At 47.3% G+C, this 27,825-nt stretch overlaps 1 protein-coding gene across 3 annotated transcripts; it reads left to right on the forward strand.

Moving 5' to 3' along the window:
- Window positions 1–14: 14 nt before the first annotated feature.
- LOC138663712 (uncharacterized) lies at window positions 15–27,597 on the forward strand. 3 transcript variants are annotated; one of them, XM_069750024.1, is made up of 3 exons: window positions 15–145; window positions 25,763–26,211; window positions 26,659–27,597. In XM_069750024.1, exons 2-3 carry the CDS (start codon window positions 25,909–25,911, stop codon window positions 27,457–27,459), a joined length of 1,104 nt encoding a protein of 367 aa, XP_069606125.1. In that variant the 5' UTR covers window positions 15–145; window positions 25,763–25,908; the 3' UTR covers window positions 27,460–27,597. The 3 variants fall into 3 exon arrangements, with proteins under 3 accessions (XP_069606125.1, XP_069606126.1, XP_069606127.1); XM_069750025.1 differs by lacking the exon at window positions 15–145 and adding an exon at window positions 22,931–24,454; XM_069750026.1 differs by lacking the exon at window positions 15–145 and adding an exon at window positions 22,931–24,454 and having other exon boundaries at window positions 25,767–26,211.
- Window positions 27,598–27,825: the final 228 nt, after the last annotated feature.

Here is a 27,825-nt window from a genome sequence, read left to right on the forward strand (position 1 = left end):
GGAATGACATCACAGGAAAAGGCTGGACTTCCTTCTTCACTGCAAACCTGAAACCAGGAGGCTAGTTTGTGCTTTGTGCTGAGGTAGCGTCTAGAAGATTAGAGTGGCTCCTTCCAGCAGCTCCACCCAGGGCCGGATTTAAGAGGTGGGTGGCCCGGGGCCCATTTTGGAGGGAGGCCCATTTTTCAAGGTGCTGCAATATGTAATGTAAAAACACAAAATGAAACGAACGCAAGTTTATTTACAATTATCATTTATGCAGAGTAATTCAAGTAAAATCGTTCATTTTTTACAATCTGGGCACTTTCCTTGATTTTCGTTCTGCAAAATCACTAATGATGTCACTAAAGTCCAATTCACGCATTATATATGACCTTGTCAGTCCTTGAAGTCCTGAAAAGGTGTTAAAGATAAATATGTATGTATGTATGTATATTGTAGAAGTTTGGGCTGTCTATATCAAAGACTGCTGCTGGGCTCTATATGTCAGAGGCTTCTGCAGGGCTGTATATGTATGAGAGGCTTCTGCAGGGCTGTATATGTATCAGAGGCTTCTGCAGGGCTGTATATGTATGAGAGGCTTCTGCTGGGCTGTATATATACAAGGGGCTTCCGCTGAGCTGTATATATATATATATATATATATATATATATATATATATACTAGATTGTGGCCCGATTCTAATGCATCGGGTATTCTAGAATATGCATGTCCCCGTAGTATATGGACAATGATGATTCCAGAATTCGCGGCAGACTGTGCCCGTCGCTGATTGGTCGAGGCAACCTTTATGACATCATCGTCGCCATGGCAACCATTATGACATCTACATCGATACTGTGCCCGTCGCTGAATCAGAAACGTGAGATGGCGGCCTCGACCAATCAGCATCGTCGCTGTGCCCGTTGCTGATTGGTCGAGGCCTGGCGGCCTGATTTGCATTGCGGGATTTCTACGTCGATGCTGTGCTGGTCTCTGATTGGTCGAGGCCTGGCGGCCTCGACCAATCAGAGACTCGGGATTTCTACGTCGATGCTGTGCCGGTCTCTGATTGGTCGAGGCCTGGCGGCCTCGACCAATCAGAGACGCGGGATTTCCAAGACAGACAGACAGACAGAAAGACAGACAGACAGAAAGACAGACAGACAGACGGAAAAACCCTTAGGCAATTATATATATAGATATATATAGGGCTTCTGCTGGGCTTATATATATATATATATATATATATATATATATATATATATATATATATATATATATATATATATATATATTGTGATGCAGTGACCCCTGTACAGTGGCGTATCTAGGGGGGGGCAGCCGGGGCATTTGCCCCGGGCGCAGCTGGCAGGGGGGGCGCAGTCGGGCCACCTAACGCGGCGGTCCGCAGTGTCTCCCCCAGCAGCTGCATTCTGCCGCCCCCCGGACTGGGAGTCAGCTGTTCTCTGTGCCGACTGTCAAGCTGACAGCCGGCACAGAGAAGCTGCAGCGCGCCGGCTCCCAGTATTCAATTGTACTCGTATCTTAGACATGAGTACAATTGAAGATCTGACTGCAGGGCAGCGTCTAAACTGGAGTTGATTTCTTGAGGGGGAGGAGTCGATTGCAGGAAGCTGCTGGTGGAGAAGAGAATCCGGAAATAAGGAGCTGCAGCATGGAGCCGTGCGAAGAGAGGACCAAGGGGCTGCAGCATGGAGCCATGTGAGGAGAGGAGCTGCACCATGGTGGACCCAGGGTACAAGGGAATGAGGACGCATTTGGAATAGGGGCTGATGAGACGCTGTGTGGGGAATAGGGGCTGATGAGACGCTGTGTGGGGAATAGGGGATGATGAGACGCTGTGTGGGGAATAGGGGATGATGAGACGCTGTCTGGGGAATAGGGGAATGATGAGGAGCTGTCTGGGGAATGGAGGCTGATGAGACACTGTGTGGGGAATGGGGGCTGATGAGACGCTGTGTGGGGAATTGGGAGATGATGAGATGCTGTGTGGGGAATGGGGGGATGATGAGACCCTGTGTGGGGAATAGGGGGATGATGAGGAGCTGTCTGGGGAATAGGGGAATGATGAGGAGCTGTCTGGGGAATAGGGGCTGATGAGACGCTGTGTGGGAAATGGGGGCTGATGAGACGCTGTGTGGGGAATTGGGAGATGATGAGATGCTGTGTGGGGAATGGGGAGATGATGAGACGCTATGTGGGGAATGGGGAGATGATGAGATGCTGTGTGGGGAATGGGGAGATGATGAGACCCTGTGTGGGGAATGGGGGGAATGATGAGGAGCTGTGTGGGGAATGGGGGATTTATTGTGTGGGGGAGATTTGGAGAGGAGATGGGGGGATTTAAGGACACAAAATGAAGAGCAAAGGGGGAGATGGGGGGCATATATGAGGAAACAGTACAGGGGAATGGGTTGGCATGTATGAGGAAACAGTATTGGGGAACGAGGGCAGACTTCTGAGTTCTCACAGTGCGCACTGCACACTGTCAGAATTCTCTCATGCTGGCGATTTACATACATGCGGTCACATGCTGACTAGACATGTGTGGCCTCACTCAATGAAAATTAACTGAGCGAGGTCAGACACGTCTAGTCGGAATGTGGCCAGAAGTATACAAATCACATACTTGTGCTGACATGACTGTCCACAGGCAAGGGAGAATCCTAAAAATGTGCAGCACATTAGTTGTGAGAATTCAGAAGCTGCGATGTCAGGATTCAGCTCTGCAGGTTCCAGTAGTCATCACATGGACACTTCTCTCATATGCGACTTTCATACTTACGGTCCTGTGACAACGAGCTTCTCTTCTGCTTCTCCGTTTTTCACTGAACATTGAGAGCATTAGGGAGAGGAGCTTGAAGGTACATGACTAAGTGTGAAAATCGCATATGTCCTGGGGGGGGCGCCAAAATGAATTCTTGCCCCGGGTGCCAGAAGCCCTAGATACGCCTCTGCCCCTGTAACAGGTAGGGGGCGCTGCATGGTCTCCCCAGTATGCGCACGGAGGCGTATTGAAGCCGGGAGAGTGCATAGCAATTGTGTGCATGGATGTGATGGTGAGACAGTGTCTGGCATTGTGGTTAATGGGAGGTATGTGTCACAGGGATGGATGCTCCCTGCGATGCAACCCGGAGTATCTTGTCTTTAGAGCGCGTGAGCACTGAAGATGTCATTTAGTGCACCTGGGTCCGGGTTGCGGGTAGCTATGAGAGATGGGAGGGTCTGGCTACCCACATACCTCACTCTGAGTGGGAGTGCTCACTGTATCTTTTTCCCTGCAGGTGTTTGAGGACCTGCAGTGATGTCATGATCATGTGACCAGTGCATGTGATGTTACCTCACCTGTGGGTGTGGTTACAGGCTACCTAAAGGAGGTGTGTTAGCACATGGTGGTGTGTTTGGGAGTCTGCAAGTCTAGACAGACTTCCATGTGTCCTGGCTGGACACTGCAGAGGGGTCCTGTGTGGTCTGAGTGTGCAGACCTGGATGGTACAGGTGCAAGGTCCTGGGAGTGGGACCGGATCCCTGAGCAACGCACAGTGACACTGTGCTGGCCACCTGTGTGAACCTGAGCAACCTGGGTGTTGGGAGGTCCTGGGAGTAGGACTGGATCCCTGAATAGCACGAGGTGAGGAGTGGGATCTGCAGAGCCAGTGTCAGCTACTGTGTGGAGAAGCTACAGTCCTCGGTGGGTCTGGACTGACTAATGTGTGCCGACCCGGCAAGTTGGTGATCCCCGTTAGGCAGCTTTCCCGGAAGAGGGAGGACTGACAAGGAGTCAGCAGGTGGAGCAGGAGCTCCCAGAAGGTACCATAGTCTGTTGGTGCTAATTGCTTGCTGTGTTCTATGAACTGTGTGGTAACCCACGGCAACTGGTCAGGAGGACCAGCGTGTTTAGTTGCTGCAACCTGTGTGATATGAACTGTGTGGTAACCCACGGCAACTGGTCAGGAGAACCAGCGTGTTTAGTTACCACAGACTAAGGTTCTGAGACTTAATGTGAAGATAATGTGTTAACGAATGGACTACATGTAAGTCGGTGATATGCAACTTGGCTTACGATGCGGTTTATGCTGTACAAAATAAACCATATGGACTGTTTTGTTTGAAAAAATCGTGCCCGTGTACGTCAATCCCGTGCCAAGCGAGTAATCCCCTACCCGTTAGTAAGAGCAATCTTACTATATATATGTATATATATATATATATATATATATATATATATATATATACAGTGGGGCAAAATAGTATTTAGTCAGTCAGCAATAGTGCAAGTTCCACCACTTAAAAAGATGAGAGGCGTCTGTAATTTACATCATAGGTAGACCTCAACTATGGGAGACAAACTGAGAAAAAAAAAATCCAGAAAATCACATTGTCTGTTTTTTTAACATTTTTTTTGCATATTATAGTTACATAGTTATTAAGGTTGAAGGAAGACTATATGTCCATCTAGTTCAACCCATAGCCTAACCTAACATGCCCTAACATGTTGATCCAGAGGAAGGCAAAAAAAACCCATGTGGCAAAGAGTAAGCTCCACATTGGGGAAAAAAATTCCTTCCCGACTCCACATACGGCAATCAGACTAGTTCCCTGGATCAACGCCCTATCAAGGAATCTAGTGTATATACCCTGTAACATTATACTTTTCCAGAAAGGTATCCAGTCCCCTCTTAAATTTAAGTAATGAATCACTCATTACAACATCATACGGCAGAGAGTTCCATAGTCTCACTGCTCTTACAGTAAAGAATCCGCGTCTGTTATTATGCCTAAACCTTTTTTCCTCCAACCGCAGAGGATGCCCCCTTGTCCCTGTTTCAGGTCTATGATTAAAAAGATCATCAGAAAGGTCTTTGTACTGTCCCCTCATATATTTATACATTAAAATAAGATCACCCCTTAGTCTTCGTTTTTCCAAACTAAATAGCCCCAAGTGTAATAACCTATCTTGGTATTGCAGACCCCCCAGTCCTCTAATTACCTTGGTCGCTCTTCTCTGCACCCGCTCCAGTTCAGCTATGTCTTTCTTAAACACCGGAGACCAGAACTGTGCACAGTATTCTAAGTGTGGTCGAACTAGTGACTTGTATAGAGGTAAAATTATATTCTCCTCATGAGCATCTATGCCTCTTTTAATGCATCCCATTATTTTATTTGCCTTTGTAGCAGCTGCCTAACACTGGCCACTGAATATAAGTTTGTCATCCACCCATACACCCAGGTCTTTTTCATTGACGGTTTTGCCCAGAGTTTTAGAATTAAGCACATAATTATACATCTTATTACTTCTACCCAAGTGCATGACCTTACATTTATCCCCATTAAAGCTCATTTGCCATTTATCAGCCCAAGCTTCTAGTTTACATAAATCATCCTGTAATATAAAATTGTCCTCCTCTGTATTGATTACCCTGCAGAGTTTAGTGTCATCTGCACATATTGAAATTCTACTCTGAATGCCCCCTACAAGGTCATTAATAAATATGTTAAAAAGAAGAGGGCCCAATACTGACCCCTGTGGTACCCCACTGCTAACCGCGACCCAGTCCGAGTATGCTCCATTAATAACCACCCTTTGTTTCCTATCCCTGAGCCAGCTCTCAACCCACTTGCACATATTTTCCCCTATCCCCATTATTCTCATTTTATGTATCAACCTTTTGTGTGGCACTGTATCAAAAGCTTTTGAAAAGTCCATATACACTACATCCACTGGGTTCCCTTGGTCCAATCCGGAACTTACCTCTTCATAGAAACTGATCAAATTAGTCTGACATGAACGGTCCCTAGTAAACCCGTGCTGATACTGGGTCATGAGGTTATTCCTCTTCAGATACTCCAGTATAGCGTCCCTTAGAATGCCCTCCAGGATTTTACCCACAGTAGAGGTTAAGCTTACTGGCCTATAATTTCCGAGTTCAGTTTTTGTTCCCTTTTTGGATATTGGCACCACATTTGCTATACGCCAGTCCTGTGGCACAGACCCTGTTATTATGGAGTCTTTAAAGATTAAAAATAATGGTCTATCAATGACTGTACTTAATTCCTGCAGTACTCGAGGGTGTATCCCATCCGGGCCCGGAGATTTGTCAATTTTAGTGATTTTTAGACGCCGCCGCACTTCCTGCTGGGTTAAGCAGGTGACATTTAATTGGGAATTTTTATCACTAGACATTTTGTCTGCCATGGGATTTTCTTGTGTAAATACTGATGAAAAAAAGTCATTTAGCATATTGGCTTTTTCCTCATCCTCATCCACCATCTCACCCAGACTATTTTTAAGGGGGCCAACACTATCATTTTTTAGTTTCTTACTATTTATGTAGTTAAAGAATATTTTAGGATTATTTTTACTCTCTCTGGCAATGAGTCTCTCTGTCTCAATCTTTGCTGCCTTGATTTGCTTTTTACAGAATTTATTTAATTTTCTGTATTTATTTAATGCCTCCTCACTACCTACTTCCTTTAATTCTCTAAATGCTTTCTTTTTGTCACTTATTGCGCCCCTTACAGCTCTATTTAGCCATTTTGGTTTCCTCCTATTTCTAGTATGTTTATTCCCATACGGTATATACTGTGCACAGGTCCTATCCAGGATGCTAATAAATGTCTCCCATTTTCTTTGTGTATTTTTGTGTCTCAGAATATCGTCCCAGTTAATTGCACCAAGATCCTCTCTCATCCGTTGGAAATTTGCCCTCCTGAAGTTTAGTGTCCTTGTAACCCCTCTACTACACATCTTTTTAAAGGATACATGAAAACTTATTATTTTGTGATCGCTATTTCCCAAGTGACCCCCAACCCTTATATTTGATATGCGGTCTGGCCTGTTGGTTAATATTAGGTCTAGCAGTGCCCCCCTTCTTGTTGGGTCCTGAACCAGTTGTGAAAGGTAATTGTCTCTCATAGTTGTCAAAAACCGATTACCTTTGCTGGAACTGCAGGTTTCTGTTCCCCAATCTATTTCAGGGTAGTTGAAGTCCCCCATAATAATGACTTCTCCTTGAGTCGCAGCTTCATCTATTTGCTTTACGAGGATATTCTCCATTGCTTCCATTATTTTTGGAGATTTATAACAAACCCCTATCAGTAATTTATTATTTTTTCCCCCTCCCCTTATCTCCACCCACAGGGATTCTACATTTTCATTAAATTCACCTATATTATCGCGCAGGATGGGTTTTAACCCCTCTGTGACCTTAGACGTACTATCCCGTCGAGGTGCCCTGGGCTTATCTGACCCTGGACGGGATAGTACGTCATAGCCGATCGGCCGCGCTCACGGGGGGAGCGCGGCCGATCGTGGCCGGGTGTCAGCTGCTTATCGCAGCTGACATCCGGCACTATGTGCCAGGAGCGGTCACGGACCGCCCCCGGCACATTAACCCCTGGCACACCGCGATCAAAGATGATCGCGATGTGCCGGCGGTGCAGGGAAGCACCGCGCAGGGAGGGGGCTCCCTGCGGGCTTCCCTGAGCCCCCCGCAGCAACGCGATGTGATCGCGTTGCTGCGAGGGTCTCCTCACCTCCCTCCCTGCTCGAGCCCCGGATCCAAGATGGCCGCGGATCCGGGTCCTGCAGGGAGGGAGGTGGCTTCACAGAGCCTGCTCAGAGCAGGCACTGTGAAGCCTGCAGCGCTGCATGTCAGATCAGTGATCTGACAGAGTGCTGTGCAAACTGTCAGATCACTGATCTGTGATGTCCCCCCCTGGGACAAAGTAAAAAAGTAAAAAAAAAATTTTCCAAATGTGTAAAAAAAATAAAAAAAAATATTCCAAAATAATGAAAAAAAAAAAATATTATTCCCATAAATACATTTCTTCATCTAAATAAAAAAAAAAAAACAATAAAAGTACACATATTTAGTATCGCCGCGTCCGTAACGACCCGACCTATAAAACTGTCCCACTAGTTAACCCCTTCAGTAAACACCGTAAGAAAAAAAAAAAAAAACAAGGCAAAAAACAACGCTTTATTATCATACCGCCGAACAAAAAGTGGAATAACACGCGATCAAAAGGAGAGATATAAATAACCATGGTACCGCTGAAAGCGTCATATTGTCCCGCAAAAAAAGAGCCGCCATACAGCATCATCAGCAAAAAAATAAAAAAGTTATAGTCCTGAGAATAAAGCGATGCAAAAATAATTATTTTTTCTGTAAAATAGTTTTTATCGTATAAAAGCACCAAACCATAAAAAATTGATATAAATGAGGTATCGCTGTAATCGTACTGACCCGAAGAATAAAACTGCTTTATCAATTTTACCAAACGCGGAACGGTATAAACGCCTCCCCCAATAGAAATTCATGAATAGCTGGCTTTTGGTCATTCTTCCTCACAAAAATCGGAATAAAAAGCGATAAAAAAATGTCACGTGCCCAAAAATGTTTTCAATAAAAACGTCAACTCGTCCCGCAAAAAACAAGACCTCACATGACTCTGTGGACCAAAATATGGAAAAATTATAGCTCTCAAAATGTGGTATTGCAAAAAATATTTTTTGCAATAAAAAGGGTCTTTCAGTGTGTGACGGCTGCCAATCATAAAAATCCGCTAAAAAACTCGCTATAAAAGTAAATCAAACCCCCCTTCATCACCCCCTTAGTTAAGGAAAAATAAAAAAAAATGTATTTATTTCCATTTTCCCATTAGGGCTAGGGTTAGGGCTAGGGTTAGGGCTAGGGTTAGGGCTAGGGTTAGGGTTAGGGCTAGGGCTAGGGTTAGGGCTAGGGTTAGGGTTAGGGCTAGGGTTAGGGCTAGGGTTAGGGCTAGGGCTAGGGTTAGGGCTAGGGCTAGGGTTAGGGCTAGGGTTAGGGTTAGGGCTAGGGTTAGGGCTAGGGTTAGGGCTAGGGTTAGGGCTAGGGCTAGGGTTAGGGTTAGGGCTAGGGTTAGGGCTAGGGCTAGGGTTAGGGCTAGGGTTAGGGCTAGGGTTAGGGCTAGGGTTAGGGCTAGGGTTAGGGTTAGGGCTAGGGTTAGGGCTAGGATTAGGGTTAGGGTTAGGGTTGGGGCTACAGTTAGGGTTGGGGCTAAAGTTAGGGTTAGGGTTTAGATTACATTTACAGTTGGGAATAGGGTTGGGATTAGGGTTAGGGGTGTGTCAGGGTTAGAGGTGTGGTTAGGGTTACCGTTGGAATTAGGGTTAGGGGTGTGTTTAGATTAGGGTTTCAGTTATAATTGGGGGGTTTCCACTGTTTCGGCACATCAGGGGCTCTCCAAACACGACATGGCGTCCGATCTCAATTCCAGCCAATTCTGCGTTGAAAAAGTAAAACAGTGCTCCTTCCCTTCCGAGCTCTCCTGTGTGCCCAAACAGGGGTTTACCCCAACATATGGGGTATCAGCGTACTCAGGACAAATTGGACAACAACATTTAGGGTCCAATTTCTCCTGCTAACCTTGGAAAAATACAAAACTGGGGGCTAAAATATAATTTTTGTGGAAAAAAAAATATTTTTTATTTGCATGGCTCTGCGTTATAAACTGTAGTGAAATACTTGGGGGTTCAAAGCTCTCACAACACATCAAGATGAGTTCCTTAGGGGGTCTACTTTCCAAAATGGTGTCACTTGTGGGGGGTTTCAATGTTTAGGCACATCAGTGGCTCTCCAAACGCAACATGGCGTCCCATCTCAATTCCTGTCAATTTTGCATTGAAAAGTCAAACGGCGCTCCTTCCCTTCCGAGCTCTCCCATGCGCCCAAACAGTGGTTTACTGCCACATATGGGGTATCAGCGTACTCGGGACAAATTGGACAACAACTTTTGAGGTCCAATTTCTTCTCTTACCCTTGGAAAAATAAAAAATTGGGGGCAAAAATATAATTTTTGTGAAAAAATATGATTTTTTATTTTTACGGTTCTGCATTATAAACTTCTGTGAAGCACTTGGTGGGTCAAAGTGCTCACCACACCTCTAGATAAGTTCCTTAGGGGGTCTACTTTCCAAAATGGTGTCACTTGTGGGGGGTTTCAATGTTTAGGCACATCAGTGGCTCTCCAAACGCAACATGGCGTCCCATCTCAATTTCTGTCAATTTTGCATTGAAAAGTCAAACTGCGCTCCTTCCCTTCCGAGCTCTCCCATGCGCCCAAACAGTGGTTTACTGCCACATATGGGGTATCAGCGTACTCAGGACAAATTGGACAACAACTTTTGAGGTCCAATTTCTTCTCTTACCCTTGGAAAATAAAAAATTGGGGGCAAAAATATAATTTTTGTGAAAAAATATGATTTTTTATTTTTACGGTTCTGCATTATAAACTTCTGTGAAGCACTTGGTGGGTCAAAGTGCTCACCACACATCCAGATAAGTTCCTTAGGGGGTCTACTTTCCAAAATGGTGTCACTTGTGGGGGGTTTCAATGTTTAGGCACATCAGTGGCTCTCCAAACGCAACATGGCGTCCCATCTCAATTCCTGTCAATTTTGCATTGAAAAGTCAAATAGCGCTCCTTCCCTTCCGAGCTCTCCCATGCGCCCAAACAGTGGTTTACTGCCACATATGGGGTATCAGCGTACTCAGGACAAATTGGACAACAACTTTTTGGGTCCAATTTCTCCTGTTACCCTTGGTAAAATAAAACAAATTGGAGCTGAAGTAAATTTTTTGTGTAAAAAAGTTAAATGTTCATTTTTATTTAAACATTCCAAAAATTCCTATTAAACACCTGAAGGGTTAATAAACTTCTTGAATGTGGTTTTGAGCACCTTGAGGGGTGCAGTTTTTAGAATGGTGTCACACTTGGGCATTTTCTATCATATAGACCCCTCAAAATGACTTCAAATGAGATGTGGTCCCTAAAAAAAAATGGTGTTGTAAAAATGAGAAATTGCTGGTCAACTTTTAACCCTTATAACTCCCTAACAAAAAAAAAAATTGGTTCCAAAATTATGCTGATGTAAAGGAGACATGTGGGAAATGTTACTTATTAAGTATTTTGTGTGACATATCTCTGTGATTTAATTGCATAAAAATTCAAAGTTTGAAAATTGCGAAATTTTCAAAATTTTCGCCAAATTTCCGTTTTTTTCACAAATAAACGCAGGTACTATCAAAGAAATTTTACCACTATCATGAAGTACAATATGTCACGAGAAAACAATGTCAGAATCACCAGGATCCGTTGAAGCGTTTCGGAGTTATAACCTCATAAAGGGACAGTGGTCAGAATTGTAAAAATTGGCCTGGTCATTAACGTGCAAACCACCCTTGGGGGTAAAGGGGTTAAGGATGATTTTACATATAGACACACCCCTCCCCCTCGCTTATCTGTACGGTCATTTCTGAACAGGCTATAGCCCTGCAAGTTAACAGCCCAGTCATGGCTCTCATCCAGCCACGTTTCAGATATCCCCACCATGTCATAATTATGCTCCAACAACATTAGTTCTAATTCGTCCATTTTGTTGGCGAGGCTTCTGGCATTAGTATACATGCACTTTATGTTCCTCTCTGTACTTCTATTTCTTAAATTATTAACTGTTCTGACCCCACCCCCCATTATGGTGGAAAATAAGTATTTGGTCAGAAACAAACAATCAAGATTTCTGTCTCTCACAGACCTGTAACTTCTTCTTTAAGAGTCTCCTCTTTCCTCCACTCATTACCTGTAGTAATGACACCTGTTTAAACTTGTTATCAGTATAAAAAGACACCTGTGCACACCCTCAAACAGTCTGACTCCAAACTCCACTATGGTGAAGACCAAAGAGCTGTCAAAGGACACCAGAAACAAAATTGTAGCCCTACACCAGGCTGGGAAGACTGAATCTGCAATAGCCAACCAGCTTGGAGTGAAGAAATCAACAGTGGGAGCAATAATTAGAAAATGGAAGACATACAAGACCACTGATAATCTCCCTCGATCTGGGGCTCCACGCAAAATCCCACCCCGTGGGGTCAGAATGATCACAAGAACGGTGAGCAAAAATCCCAGAACCACGCGGGGGGACCTAGTGAATGAACTGCAGAGAGCTGGGACCAATGTAACAAGGCCTACCATAAGTAACACACTACGCCACCATGGACTCAGATCCTGCAGTGCCAGACGTGTCCCACTGCTTAAGCCAGTACATGTCCGGGCCCGTCTGAAGTTTGCTAGAGAGCATTTGGATGATCCAGAGGAGTTTTGGGAGAATGTGCTATGGTCTGATGAAGCCAAACTGGAACTGTTTGGTAGAAACACAACTTGTTGTGTTTGGAGGAAAAAGAATACTGAGTTGCATCCATCAAACACCATACCTACTGTAAAGCATGGTGGTGGAAACATCATGCTTTGGGGCTGTTTCTCTGCAAAGGGGCCAGGACGACTGATCCGGGTACATGAAAGAATGAATGGGGCCATGTATCGTGAGATTTTGAGTGCAAACCTCCTTCCATCAGCAAGGGCATTGAAGATGAAACGTGGCTGGGTCTTTCAATATGACAATGATCCAAAGCACACCGCCAGTGCAACGAAGGAGTGGCTTCGTAAGAAGCATTTCAAGGTCCTGGAGTGGCCTAGCCAGTCTCCAGATCTCAACCCTATAGAAAACCTTTGGAGAGAGTTGAAAGTCCGTGTTGCCAAGCGAAAAGCCAAAAACATCACTGCTCTAGAGGAGATCTGCATGGAGGAATGGGCCAACATACCAACAACAGTGTGTGGCAACCTTGTGAAGACTTACAGAAAACGTTTGACCTCTGTCATTGCCAACAAAGGATATATTACAAAGTATTGAGATGAAATTTTGTTTCTGACCAAATACTTATTTTCCACCATAATATGCAAATAAAATGTTAAAAAAACAGACAATGTGATTTTCTGGATTTTTTTTTCTCAGTTTGTCTCCCATAGTTGAGGTCTACCTATGATGTAAATTACAGACGCCTCTCATCTTTTTAAGTGGTGGAACTTGCACTATTGCTGACTGACTAAATACTTTTTTGCCCCACTGTATATATATATATATATATATATATATATATATATATATATATATATATATATACATATATATATAGTAAGATTGCTCTTACTAACGGGTAGGGGATTACTCGCTTGGCACGGGATTGACGTACACGGGCACGATTTTTTCAAACAAAACAGTCCATATGGTTTATTTTGTACAGCATAAACCGCATCGTAAGCCAAGTTGCATATCACCGGCTTACATGTAGTCCATTCGTTAACACATTATCTTCACATTAAGTCTCAGAACCTTAGTCTGTGGTAACTAAACACGCTGGTTCTCCTGACCAGTTGCCGTGGGTTACCACACAGTTCATATCACACAGGTTGCAGCAACTAAACACGCTGGTCCTCCTGTATATGTATATGTATATATATATATATATATATATATATATATATATATATATATATATATATATATATATATATATATATATAGCTTCTGCTCGGCTGTATATATACATATGAGGGGCCTCTGCTGGGCTGTATATACAGTATATGAGGGGCTTCTGCTGGGCTGTATATATATGAGGTGCTGCTGCTGGGCTGTATATATCAGAGGCTGTTGCTGTGCTGGCTGTATATGTATGAGGGGCTTCTGCTGAGCTGTGTCTGTGTGTGTGTGTGTATATATATATATATATATATTCTGCTGCTGGGCTGTATATATTAGAAGCTGCTGTTGGGCTGTATATGGAGCGCCCCCAAACGCAGGGCCGCGGGTACTCGGTCCGGGGTTGTCACGGTGGCTAGACCCGGTCCGTGACCCTGTTAAGGGGCGTCCAATAAAAGATGATGGGGTGTGGTGCAAGGTGCGAGGAATGACGAGGACACAGAATTGCAGTCTCTTTACCTTTTACTGAAGGTTTCAGAATCCTCAATCCAGGGCACTTTCAACAGGGCTGTCTGAGACCGGCCGGTCCGAAGGCACATCCAGAGTCCCCTTTGCAGGTGGAAATCAGTGCCTACCAACTAGCGCCTGTGTGTTGTAGTTCTTCCCTGCTGGGCATTCGGGATAGTCCTCACAACTTCTGTTCTTGTTCTTTCCAGATCTTTCTCTCTCCGTCCCCCAGGTTTGTTATGGCTAGGACGCACCTTTATGACAGGAAGGCCTGGAGTTATTCTGGGACCCTAGTGTCGCCCCTCTCTCACGATTGCCCCCTATGTCCTTCTTAGGTGATGTATGGTAGACAGCCAACCTGTAATTAACTGTCCTGCCGCTGTTTGAAGTAATGCGTGGAGACTGTTACTTCCTCGGAGCTCCGGCCACCGGCTATGCGCCTCAGTAGGATGTTGCCGTTCTCGGGGCACGACTCCTTCTGGTTCTCCTTTGTACTTTAGATACTGCCGCAAGGTAGTGCAGGCGCGGTTCCGTAAAAATCTGTCCTTTCGGCTAGGTACCTGCCAGATTCCCCAGTTCTGACAGGTCCTCCCTGGAGCTCTCCCAGGCTGCGTTCTCCCTGACTTCCTGTCCAACCCCTAGTTTTACCAGCGTGAGGAGTGACCTAATAAATAGGCCTTTTGCTCCCCCTAGTGGCCGTGGCCGGAGTGTGAGGTGTAATGTGTGCTTTGATACCTGGTCAGAAGAACTCCTTTAGTGTCATCAGACGTACCATCACTCCCCTTAGTGGCAGAGCGACGTTACTGCAACGACCAGATCTCTGCACTCCCCCCCCCCCCCCCCCGGTTAAATCCAGTACTCCCGGACTGGGAAAAGAAGAACAATACATGTTAATAGAAAACACACAAAATTCTTATATGCTATGAACAAATAAATATAACATTGCTTTCCATTATGGAAGGTAAGGACGCTTGAACGTTGCAAAAGATTGGTCATGCACAGTCCATGACTCCCAGTTCAATAGGTGCAAGTGCAGCGCCCCAGAGACCTGGTCGTTGCAGTATGGCACTCTGCCGCTAAGGAGAGTGGCGGTACGTCTGATGGCACTAAGGAGTTCTTCTGACCAGGTATCACCAGAACACATTACACTTCACACTCCGGCCACTAGGGGGAGAAAAAGGCTTTATTTATTGGGCCACTCCTAACATTGGTAAAACTAGGGGCTGGGGAGGAAGTTAGTCAGAAGCTGACTGGGTTGGATTCAGGCAACATGCCGTGGCAGGGGGTGTTGCAGGGAGAAGGCACAGGGGGGTCCCTTTCAGGCGTGGGAACCTGGCAGGTGCCTAGCGAACAGAACAGAACGTAATGGAACCGCGCCTGCACACCCTGCGGCGGTATCCAGGAGAGAGACATGAAGGGAAGGATATTGTGGAACAGTGTAAACGAGATCAAGCACAAAGGAGAGCCAGTAGGAGTCATGCCGAGAGAGAGAGGCAACATCTTACTGAGGCGCGTAGTCGGTGGCCGGAACACCGCAGGAGTAACTGACTTCAGGCCTTACTTCAAACTCCGCTGGACAGTTAATTATAGGTTGGCTGTCTACCTTACTACACCTACGAAGACATAGGGGGCAACGCGTGGATAGGGGCGTCTCTAGGGTCCCGGAAGAGCTCCGAGCCTTCCCATCATACGGGTGGCATCCTAGCCATAACATACCTGGGGGACGTTAGAAACTAGTAACATCTGGAACCAAAGAACGAGAGAGCTGTAGAGAACGAACGAGAACAGCAGTTGTGAGGACTATTCCGAATGCTCAGCAGGGTAGGACTACAACACACAGGCGCTAGTGGCAGGCAACGATTTCCATCTGCGAAGGAAACTCTGGATGTGCCCATCGGACCGGCCGGTCTCTGATAGCCCTGTTAAACGTGCTCTGGATTGAGGATCCTGAAGTCTTCAGTAAAGAGGTAAAGAGACTGCAACCCTGTGTCCTCGTTATTGCCTGCACCTCACACCATCACCATCCACCTTACTGTGAAGCCCTGGGGACATACTTCACCTGTGGGAAGTTATACCATCCAGCTGCCATTCCATCACCCCAGCGGACCCCACAGCAGCGTCGGTCACCCTAACCGAACACCACAGGTGGCGTCACGAACCCCTGACAGACTATCCCCCCTTTACTGGACGCCCCTTAGCAGGTTCGCGGACCGGGTCTAGCCACCGTGACAGCCTCAGCACCGAACCAGAGAGGCCCGGTACCGAGAACTCGTGGCCCTGTGTCTGGGGGTGATCCACAACCATAGAACAGCAGGGACCCCGGGTAAACAAAGGGGCCCCTGTGAAAGTTTTGGAGTGATTCACTGTCCATCACACCATTGTCCATTTTTAAACCTATAACACAGATATTAACACAAGCATTTTCAACCAAATAGCAACTATCGTTAATATCTCCAAGGTCTATAGCGAAGTGGAGTCTGATTCTTGGTGCTTCGCGTAGACCTCCGCAGTGCAGGGGTTGCTACTGGCCTGACAGGACCCGCTACGCTTGCTATCGCTAGTGTAGTGCACTGTCTTCTAGCTACACTTCTAGTGAGTCTGGGCAGCACTGGCATACTGGAGTCCTCAGTGCTGCCACTATTAGTGGTGGGCATGGCAGATTCACCGATGACAGAGGGAGGGCCCGCTGGTTCGACTGTTGGCATCGCATCTTCTGGTGGGGTCGGCTGCGCTTGCGGGTCCAGATGCCCTGGCACCACATTTAGTTCTGGCAGTCTTGGTTGACGAAACGTTAAGACAGGTACCACAATGGCCTGATTTATTTGAGTCCAGTACTGGGGAAAATTGCCAAGAACCGTGTGTATCATCTTCTCCTCTTCCACGGGCGGAGAAGTCCTGGAATCTGCAAAAACTCTGACTGTTTCACTTATTCATTCTCGTCTGGACTATTGTAACTCTCTACTAATCGGTCTCCCTCTTGCAAAACTCTCCCCGCTCCAATCTGTCCTGAATGCTGCAGCCAGGATCATATTCCTCACCAACCGTTACACCAATGCCTCTACCCTGTGCCAGTCATTACACTGGCTACCCATCCACTCCAGAATCCAGTACAAAACTACTACCCTCATCCACAAAGCACTCCATGGCTCAGCACCACCCTACATCTCCTCCCTGGTATCAGTCTACCACCCTACCCGTGCCCTCCGCTCCGCTAATGACCTCAGGTTAGCATCCTCAATAATCAGAACCTCCCACTCCCGTCTCCAAGACTTTACACGTGCTGCGCCGATTCTTTGGAATGCACTACCTAGGTTAATACGATTAATCCCCAATCCCCACAGTTTTAAGCGTGCCCTAAAAACTCATTTGTTCAGACTGGCCTACCGCCTCAATGCATTAACCTAACGATCCCTGTGTGGCCTATTTATAATAAAAAAAAAAAATAAAAAAAAAGGTTCCTCGCATCATGTTCTCATACACTTTATGCAGTATTAGCCCTCTGTGTCTGTACTGCTACATACTTAGGCAGGTAACTGGTTCATGCAGCTTTACATGAACACCTGAGCCTTACACTATAGCTGGTCCGAATAACTAAAGCAATTGTTACCATCCACCTCTCGTGTCTCCCCTTTTCCCCATAGTTTGTAAGCTTGCGAGCAGGGCCCTCACTCCTCCTGGTATCTGTTTTGAACTGTATTTCTGTTATGATGTAATGTTTATTGTCTGTACAAGTCCCCTCTATAATTTGTAAAGCGCTGCGGAATATGTTGGCGCTATATAAATAAAATTATTATTATTATTATTATTTATCTGTTTCCCCATTTTTCAGCTTATCAGGGCATATTTTCAGGTGGTCTCTGGATATGGCCGTTGAAGTCTCCCCTCCGTCTTTACTGATGAGACAGACCTTCGTATTATCAAAATTGGAGGAGAGAATGGTATACGGTTCCGCTTCCCATTCATCATCAAGCTTGTGTAGTCTCCTCTTTCGTTTGAGTACCTGCTCACCAGGTGCCAAAGGAGCCGCGGGAGCATACTGGTTGTAGTCCCTTTCTTGCTTCTGTCTGGCTTGAGCGAGACTCCTTTCTACACATTCCTATACTTTGCGGTACCTCTGCTGCCTCTCAGTATCCCAATCCGCATCTGGTGATATATCTTCGGGGGTCAGGACCCCCATGTCCAGATCCACGGGCAACTTGCTAGACCTTCCTCGCATCAGGTACGCTGGGGTGCAGTTGGTGGAACTCACCGGGATGTGGTTGTACATATCTACCAAGTCTGGTAACTTTGTAGGCCACAAGTTCCGCTCCTCTACAGGTAAGGTCTTCAGTAAGTCGATCACCACTTGGTTCATCTTCTCACACATCCTGTTGGTCTGTGAATGGTACAGCGTGGTTCTGATCTTCTTACACCTGTACAAATTGCAGAACTCCTGGAGCTGCTCCGCTTCAATTGCTGGCCCCTGATTGGTCAACACCTTCTCTGGGTACCCATGGGGTCGACAGAAGTACTGCTGGAAGGTTTTGGCAGCCGTCCTAGCCATCAGATCTTTGACTGGTACGACTACCAGGAATCTGGAATAGTGGTCCACAATGGTGAGAGCGTAGATATACCCTGACCGGCTAGGTGTTAGCTTTATGTGATCCAACGCGACCAACTCGAGCGGCCGTTTGGTGATGATGGGCTGCAAGGGAGCCCGTTGGCTGTCACGATCCTTCCGGCGTAGGCTACAGGGGCCACACTCTCGACACCACTTCTCGATGGCCTTCCTCATTCCGATCCAGTAGAACCTCCCACGGGTTAGCCTCTCCAGCTTCCTCCATCCGAAGTGTCCTGCCCCATCGTGGTACGCTTCCAGGACCATTGGCACATCTCGTCTGGGGACCACAATCTGCCACACCAATTCGTGAGTGCGGGGGTCGATGCTCCTTCGGCACAGCTTGCCATCGTGAATAAACAGTTTGCCCCTCTCCTTCCACAACTGTAATGCCTCCGGTGGATCATCCGGGCCGGGATGCAAACCTGCCTGCGTCAGGAGCTCTTTCACCCGACGGACCGCAGGGTCACCATCCTGGTTCTCTGTCCACCCGTGGTGGGGCAGGGGATTCAACGGGGCGCCCTGTTTGTTTCTGCGCCTGGTCTCCACCTGATGGGAACACTGAGTTGCCTTGGGATGATGGAAAGCGGGCAGCTCCAATTCTTCAAATGCTTCTGGATCTTCCTCCGTTTCTGGTAGGTGAGGCATTCAGGACAATGCATCGGCATTCGCATTCTTGTGCCCCGCCCGGTACTTGATGGTGAAGTCGTAATTGGACAACCGGACCATCCACCGCTGCTCCAAGGTACCGAGTTTCGCTGTGTCCAAGTGCGTAAGTGGATTATTATCCGTGAAGGCGGTGAATTTCGCTGAGACCAGATAGTGCTTAAACCTCTCCGTCATGGCCCAAACGACGGCGAGGAACTCCAGCTTAAAGGAACTGTAGTTGTCCGGGTTCCTTTCAGTGGGACGAATCTTCCTGCTGGCGTAAGCGATTACTTGTTCCTTGCCCTTCTGGACCTGGGACAGCACAGCTCCCAGCCCCACGTTGCTGGTGTCCGTATACAATACAAACGGTTGGTTGTATTCAGGGTAGGCTAGTACTTCTTCTCCCGTCAGTGCCAATTTTAAGCAAGTAAACGATCCTTCCAGTCCATCGTTCCAATCCAACAGGGTATTCTTACCCTTGGGTTTCTTGGGCTGGCCCACCAACAGGTCAATATGAAACAAGCCAAGATACAAAGACTGTGCGGCACCAGGTAAGTAAATCTTCACAGGTAATTCAGCAAGCTGAGGCATACAGACTTTTAACACTAAGCCAGATGAAAGCATTCAGGGGTGGTGCACACCAAACAGTGGATCAGAGACTTCACTTGCAAGTTGCAGTAATATATGTAAAAAGCAATGCGGCACTCACCCCAAAGATGCTGTTGCAGAAAAATCCTTTATTCGCTGAAATCAGCGCTCAGGTACACATGGAGAGGCGGCAGGGAATGAACAGGAGAGGGTGTGGGGAAACAGGTGAGGACAACAGCCGTTTCACGCTGTGCGCTTCAACGGGTCCAAGTGCAACGGCGTGGCCTTCTTGGTGAAGTCCTTGATAAACCTCCGGTAGTAGCCCACCAACCCGAGGAACTGCCAGACTTCATGAAGGTTACTGGGCTGCGGCCAGTCCTTGATCACCGTGACCTTGTCGGGGTCTGGGGCCACTCCTTCGGCACTCACCACATGGCCCAGGTACTGTACTTTGGGTTTGAGCAGATGGCATTTGGACGGTTTCACCTTTAAGCCAAAGTTGGACAGCGCTTCAAATACCTCGGCTTCAAATGGTCTTCATAGGTCTTAGAGAAGACAATGACATCGTCCAGATACAGCAGCACGGTCTCAAAGTTCTTGTGTCCCAAACAGCACTCCATCATCCTCTGGAACGTCCCCGGGGCGTTACACAATCCGAAGGGCATGCAGTTGAACTCGCAGAGACCCATCGGCATTGTGAAGGCTGTCTTTTCCTTGTCCGCCTCTGCCACGGGAACCTGCCAGTACCCACTGGTGAGATCTAAGGTAGAGAAGTAATTAGCAGACTTTAACGCAGCCAAGGACCCCTCTATCCTAGGCAGGGGGTATGTGTCCTTATGTGTAATGCGGTTTAATTGCCTATAATCCACACACATCCTCATGGTGCCATCTTTCTTCCTAACGAGGACTAACGGAGCTGCCCAGGGGCTACAGCTGTCTCTCACTACCCCAGCCTTCTTCATCTCTCGCAACATTTCCTTGGCACACTGATAATGAGCTGGGGGTACAGGACGGTATCTTTCTTTTATGGGTGGGTGATCTCCTGTGGGGATGTGATGTTGAATCCCTTTTACCCGCCTGAAATCAAGGGGGTGTTTGCTGAATACCCGCTCATACTCGTGAACCACCCTGTAGGCCCCCTGTATCTGGTGAGATGGAGTAGCATCAGTGCCCACATGTTATTCTTGACACCAATCTTTTGATTGCTCTGCAGAGCCATTGTCCTCCGCCGACTTGGACGGAGCCAAGGGCCCGGGTGCCTGTATCACACTATTATTAACAGTAAACAGCTTGGCAAGTGTTACATATTTAGTTAGGTGGACTTCCTCCTCCCCGCAGTTAAGAACACGTACCGGCACCCTCCCCTTGCGGACGTCAACCACTCCTCTGGCTGTCAGGAGGGTAGGCCTATTCTCCGAATACACAGGTTCTACCAGGGCCTGATAGTCTTTACCCCCGAGGCCTATGGCTGGCCGACACCATATTAACATTTCACTCCTGGGGGGTATTGCAATGGGATTCGAATCACTCACTGTGACCCGGCCAATTTCACCACCAGTCAGCTCCACTTGCTGTCTCCGCATTAGGGCTCTGATTTCTTTCTGCAAGGCACGTTGTTCACTGTAACCCGCTGTTTCTGCTACTTGCTGCAACAAGACAATAACTTCTGCAAGACAATTTTCTATGACATTAGTACCGATGGTCATCATGGGGTTACGTTCACGTCGGTCAATATCAACAATGACAATTCCTTGGGCCTCCAATTCTACCCGCCCCACCTTAATAGTGACCTCTTTATACCCCACTTGCGGCAGTGGCTGACCATTGCTAGCTATTATGGTGAAATCATCATCGGGGGCACGGGTAATGTCGGTGTCCTCCCAATAACGCCTATAAAGAATAGGGCATAGTTGTCACCTGGGAACCGGTGTCCAGCAAAGCGTTCATGGGGATACCGTCGATCACTGTGGGGAGAACGGGACACCCCCCGACGTATTTGGCTCTCCAATTTTGCGGGCCTGGGCGTTCTACTCCTAGGGGTTGGCCCTTGGCCCCAGGGGTTGCTCGTTTAACTGACAGTACCTTGCAAGATGGCCCACCTGGTGACAGCGGCGGCAGATAGGTCGTCCATCCCGATTAAAACGATCGTCGTCTCTGCCTCTGGTCGATGGAACTCTCCTTGGTCGCTGCCAGGGGACATCTTCCGGTCTGGAAGCCAGCTGGATCTTCTCCTTGGGGGCCTCCTGTAGGGACTGGACGGTCCGGGCTAGGGCTGCAACGCTCCTGGTCAGTTCCTGCACCTGCAGTAGCGTCGTCTTCCAGAATCTGGGCATCGGCCTCGGCGGAGACGGGTGCGTCCGGCGCCACCTCCTGGTGGTATGTGAGGGCTTGACGCCTGGGAAGTGTGGCACGGCTGGGCTGTCGCTCTGGTAGTCCCTGGATAGCTTTATCTTTGAATTACGCAAAAGTTAGGTCTGGGTTCTGCATGACCAGGAAGTGTAGCTGGGCCCTTTGGTTACTGCACAGGAGCCCTTCGACGAACCGCTCCTTCAGGAGTTTATCTTCATCTTGCATGCTGTTTGGGTCACTTTGCTTAATGGCCCGCAGCGCCTCCTGAAGATTAAGGGCATAGTCCCGTAAGCTATCCTGCGGCCTCTGCTTGCACCCATAGAATGTCAATTTAATTTCCGTAGCGGTGCGGGTGTCAAAGGCGGTTTTAAGCTTGGCAAATACCTGTTGCGCAGTTTTCTTGTCTTCAGCGGGCCTGGACTTCACTTCCCTCAATGCCGCTCCAAAGAGTTGGCCGGTTATTTATCATATGGACATTCTGAGGCTCCGTCAAAGGATAAAACTCGAGCAGGCTACAAATCCCCTCTTTAAAGTTAGTTAACGTATGAGCTTCTCCGAAGTATCGCGGGAGCCAGGCGACTCCTGGTAGGTACGGCATAGAGAAGGGCATTATGGCTGTTGTAGCGGCGGCAGTACCCGGCTGGCTGATGGGAGCGGCAAGCCCCGCGGCATCCGGCGGTGAGATCAGACCCGTGGCTGCGTCTACCACGGAATCTGGAAGTGCTCCAGGGTCTGCAGCTGTGGCCGCCGCCTCCGCTCCTCCGAGATCCGACATGGCCGGCCCCTTGCTAACCTGTCAGGGTCGGGGTTCTCCTTCCGGGATCGGGGTTCTCCTTCCGGGATCGGCGCCTCACCGCGTCTTCCGCTCCGCGCTCTTTTCTAGTCGGCTCCACCCACAAAGCTATGGCTCCTCCCCTCGCGCTCCACACGGAGCAGTCTTTGCAATAAGTCACAGTTCAATCACAATTCCAAGGCACACATGACCTGATTCTTCAGGCTTAAGTAGATCCTGTTCGTGACGCCAAGTTGGAGCGCCCCCAAATGCAGGGCTGTGGGTACTCGGTCTGGGGTTGTCACAGTGGCTAGACCCGGTCCGTGACCCTGCTAAGGGGCATCCAATAAAAGATGATGGTGCGTGGTGCAAGGTGCGAGGAATGACGAGGACACAGAATTGCAGTCTCTTTACCTTTTACTGAAGGCTTCAGGATCCTCAATCCAGGGCACTGTCAACAGGGCTGTCTGAGACCGGCCGGTCCGAAGGCACATCCAGAGTCCCCTTTGCAGGTGGAAATTAGTGCCTACCAACTAGCGCCTTTGTGTTGCAGTTCTTCCCTGCTGGGCATTCGGGATAGTCCTCACAACTTCTGTTCTCGTTCTTTCCAGATCTTTCTCTCTCTCTCCGTCCCCCAGGTTTGTTATGGCTAGGACGCACCTTTATGGCAGGAAGGCCTGGAGTTATTCTGGGACCCTAGTGTCACCCCTCTCCCACGATTGCCCCCTATGTCCTTCTTAGGTGATGTATGGTAGACAGCCAACCTGTAATTAACTGTCCTGCCGCTGTTTGAAGTAATGCGTGGAGACTGTTACTTCCTCGGAGCTCCGGCCACCGGCTATGCGCCTCAGTAGGATATTGCCGTTCTCGGGGCACGACTCCTACTGGTTCTCCTTTGTACTTGATCTCTTTTCTCACTGTCCGCAATATCCTTCGCTTTGTGTCCTTTCTTTAGATATGACCTCCATTACATTCTCTTATAATAATGATGAGAGTTCCTCTATACTGGCACAGTCCACCCTATCCAGTGACTTTCTAAAAATTCCTCCAAGGGAAACTCGGGGACGTGACCTTGAACGGGCACTTAGGCACCAAGTGAACATAGAATTGTACTGCGCCACCCTCTCCGAATACTTTCGTGTTAAAAGGATACCGCGGGGACTTCGTGTACTGCTACGTCCAACTTTATTCAGTGATTGTCCTGAGTTTTGTCTGAAATTTGAACAGATCCTTAACAAATGTTCGTTTGATTTAATAACACTCACCCTAGAGCATCTCCATAAAGCCATCGACACCAACGCAGCCAAGATTAAAAGCATCGAGACTCAACTCGCTACTACTGGCACTGCGGAGGAATTGAGCTCCTTGAGGGCCCAGATTCAAGAGCGCATCGATCTACATAAAAGAGACACGGGGAACCGCAAACGGAACAAGGTCTCTCGTGATACCATAGATTACGAGACCAATCAAGTGTACCGGTGGCAGGACAGCTCTTCTTCCAGACATCAGCCTCCACGCAACCACAGATCCTCCACGGATTATTCTACCTCCGGCTCAGAACAAGAAAGGAGCTCCAACCCCTCCACCTCGGCTCCTTTTTTAGGACCACGACGATGTTTTCCAAAAAGAAAACCTGACGGAGCCAATCTAAGAAGAGACACCACGGAACAGCGTATCACCAGATCCAAGGTACTGAATCGTTGGTAGTCAATATTTCCTCTAGATCATTGGGTGTCGCCGAACTTGGGGTTTTACAAAAGGGCTTGTCATTTTGTCCTGCTTATCAATGTAAAACGTTTGACCTAGAAATGGACCTATTACGTTTTTTCCGACTATTAAGACTTAAAGCCCATTTTGCTACCTCCCCCATTGCTCCTACAGCTGCATGTACTAACCCCATGTCAATTATGACATTGGGGTTACGCAATAAAAGTTCCTTTCGTCCGCCACAAGGGTCTCACGCAGTGGAGACCTTTATTGGCTTCATTCAAGACTCTTTTCAAACCCTGCTTGATGACATTGAAAAAGGTAGGTTACACTCACTACCCTCCCAATCTCACCCCTGCAGAACATCAGGCACTGATGACATTACAAAAGGATTCCACTTTAGTCATAAAACCGGCTGATAAGGGGTTTATCTGTCTACGATAAACTCTTGAGGGACCCCACTTCAGAGATTAGGTGTAAAATAGACGCCGTGGTAACCAAATACTCCAATTTAGGTATTATAGACACCAAAACTGGTGAGTTCCTTAGAAAAAACAATCCCATTACACCAGTGTTCTATACCCTGCCTTAGGGTACCGTCACACAGTGCAATTTTGATCGCTACGACGGCACGATTCGTGACGTTCGAGCGATATAGTTACGATCTCGCAGTGTCTGACACGCTCCTGCGATCAGGGACCCCGCTGAGAATCGTACGTCGTAGCAGATCGTTTGAAACTTTCTTTCGTCGTCTAGTGTCCCGCTGTGGCGGCATGATCGCATGGTGTAACAAAGGTGTGCACGATATTGTATACGATGTAATGGGTGGAGGAGCTGGCTACGTAGGAGCGCCAAATTCTCCACCTCCTGTGTGCTGATTGGGCGGTACAATACTGTGCGCTCATTCGACAGACAAAGGACTATTGTTCCCGGCTGATAAAACCGGAGCTGTCGAGCGCTGTATTCTTTTCTCTCTGGAGCACGTGCTGGAAACAGAACTCCTAAATTCACTGGATTCCCTGGACTTTTATAACTACTATATCTACAGACTTTTACCGCAAGAGGTATGTATAACGCTACAGCGTAGCAGATGTTGCGCTTCAACAGGGATAAACGCTGAGCCTCAGGTACACAGCTGTAGCGTGGCCCAATTAATCCTTTTACAGATCGAGCTGTAGCATGGTGGACTGCCCCGTTTATGCCAGTAGCAACATATAAAGTTATTAGATCAATGGTCAAAACATTGTTTTGTAAGCACGTGTATTTATTGTACGTTTGTTTTCTTATTAGGAAGTATGCTCACTTCCGGTGAGAGGTCTGTCGTTGCTGCTGCCCTGGTGTTTGAGGCAGCACGTCTCCAAGAGGAGAGACGTCCTAAACGAAAACGTCGCATGTGGACCCGGAGATGGCTGTAGAAAAGATCCACATTGTCACACATGGGTCTCATAAGAGAGTTACGTGATAATAACCCTCATGATTTCCGAAACTACCTTAGGATGTCAGAGGAATCCTTCAAGATTATACTTTCTGCTGTTACGCCACTCATACAAAGGCGTGATACGCCGATGCGTGCAGCCGTGCCCGTGGATGAAAGGTTGGCGGTGACACTGCGGTTCCTGGCTACAGGAAGGTCTCTTCAGGATTTGCAGTTTTCCACTGCTGTTTCCAGACCTTTACTGAGTGTTGTGATTCCGGAGACATGCGAGGCCATTGTGCAGAGCTTAAGGCATTATATGGAGGTACTACTATTTTTTTTTGGCTGCTGTGTTATGTCGATATATTATACTAGCTATTGAACTCGTTCTACGCCCTGGTGGCGAGCATTTCTATTGGTATATGGTCTCCATCCTATCATGTGCTGCTCCCATCCTGCGCCCCCATTCTGACATGTGCTGCTGCGATCCTGCGCCTCCATTCTGACATGTGCTGCTCCAATCCTGCACCACCCTTCTTTTATTTGCTGCTCCCAACGTTATTTTATAGGTTACATTATTTCGATATATTGTTTAGCACCCCCTCTCAGTCAGTGAAGCCGTCTGATAAAATGGCTGCCTGCATACTCAGGATTGTTGACTTTGTTTTACTAATCCATACTGCGCGTCAATCACTCTAGGATGTCCACATGAGTGTATGTGCACAACAATATATTTGACCTAATTTGTACATGTTTCCTTCTCATCTTGCAGTTTCCCAAGACGGCGGATGACTGGAAGAGGATTGCTTCCGATTTTGATCAGCTGTGGCAGTTTCCAAACTGCGGTGGCGCATTAGATGGAAAGCATGTGCAAATCACGCAACCAGCCAACTCTGGATCCTTTTTTTACAACTATAAAGGATATTTCAGTGTGATCCTCATGTCCCTTTTCAATGCAAACTATGAGTTCGTGGATGTGGATGTTGGCATGAATGGTCGAGTCTCCGATGGTGGTGTTTTTGAACACACTTCATTTGGGGAAAGCTTGAGGAACAATCAACTGCAGTTGCCACAAAATGAAGACACAAAAGCAAACCTCAATTTTGTTTTCATCGCAGATGAAGCTTTCCCTCTTCATCCACATCTGCTGAAGCCATTTGCGCAGCGAACACTCACAGCGGAGCGCAGAATCTATAATTACCGGTTGTCTAGGGCCCGTCGTGTGGTTGAAAATGCCTTTGGGATTATGGCGAATCGGTTTAGAGTGTTCCACACAGCTATCAACTTGAAGCTGCCGTCTATAGACTTTGTGGTTTTGGCATGCTGTGTGCTCCATAATTTCCTGAGACATCATGATACCAGCTCCTATTCTCCTCCTTCATTTATTGATGCAGTGGACCCAAGAACCGGAGATATTGTGCCCGGGGAATGGCGTACACAACCAGAAAATTTAGCAGCTCTTCAAGCACTGGGATCTGGCAGACAGGCAGACGATGCAAGGGACTGTCGAGAAAAATACTGTCTGTACTTTAATGCTTCTGGAGCTGTACCCTGGCAGGATCACGCCGTATAAACAAATTTTTCTTTTTTGTTTTGCGTTAACTCAACAATATGTATGTTATGCTTTTGTGTCCACAATGTAATTTTTCGAGTAGGTAACTGTCTTTTGTGTAATAAAATATAATTGTATTTATTACTCCCGTTAAGGTACCGTCACACTTAGCGACGCTGCAGCGATACCGACAACGATCCGGATCGCTGCAGCGTCGCTGTTTGGTCGCTGGAGAGCTGTCACACAGACCGCTCTCCAGCGACCAACGATGCCGGTAACCAGGGTAAACATCGGGTAACTAAGCGTAGGGCCGCGCTTAGTAACCCGATGTTTACCCTGGTTACCATCCTAAAAGTAAAAAAAACAAACACTACATACTTACCTACA

This window comes from Ranitomeya imitator, chromosome 2, assembly GCF_032444005.1.
Source record: "Ranitomeya imitator isolate aRanImi1 chromosome 2, aRanImi1.pri, whole genome shotgun sequence".
NCBI lineage: Eukaryota > Metazoa > Chordata > Amphibia > Anura > Dendrobatidae > Ranitomeya > Ranitomeya imitator.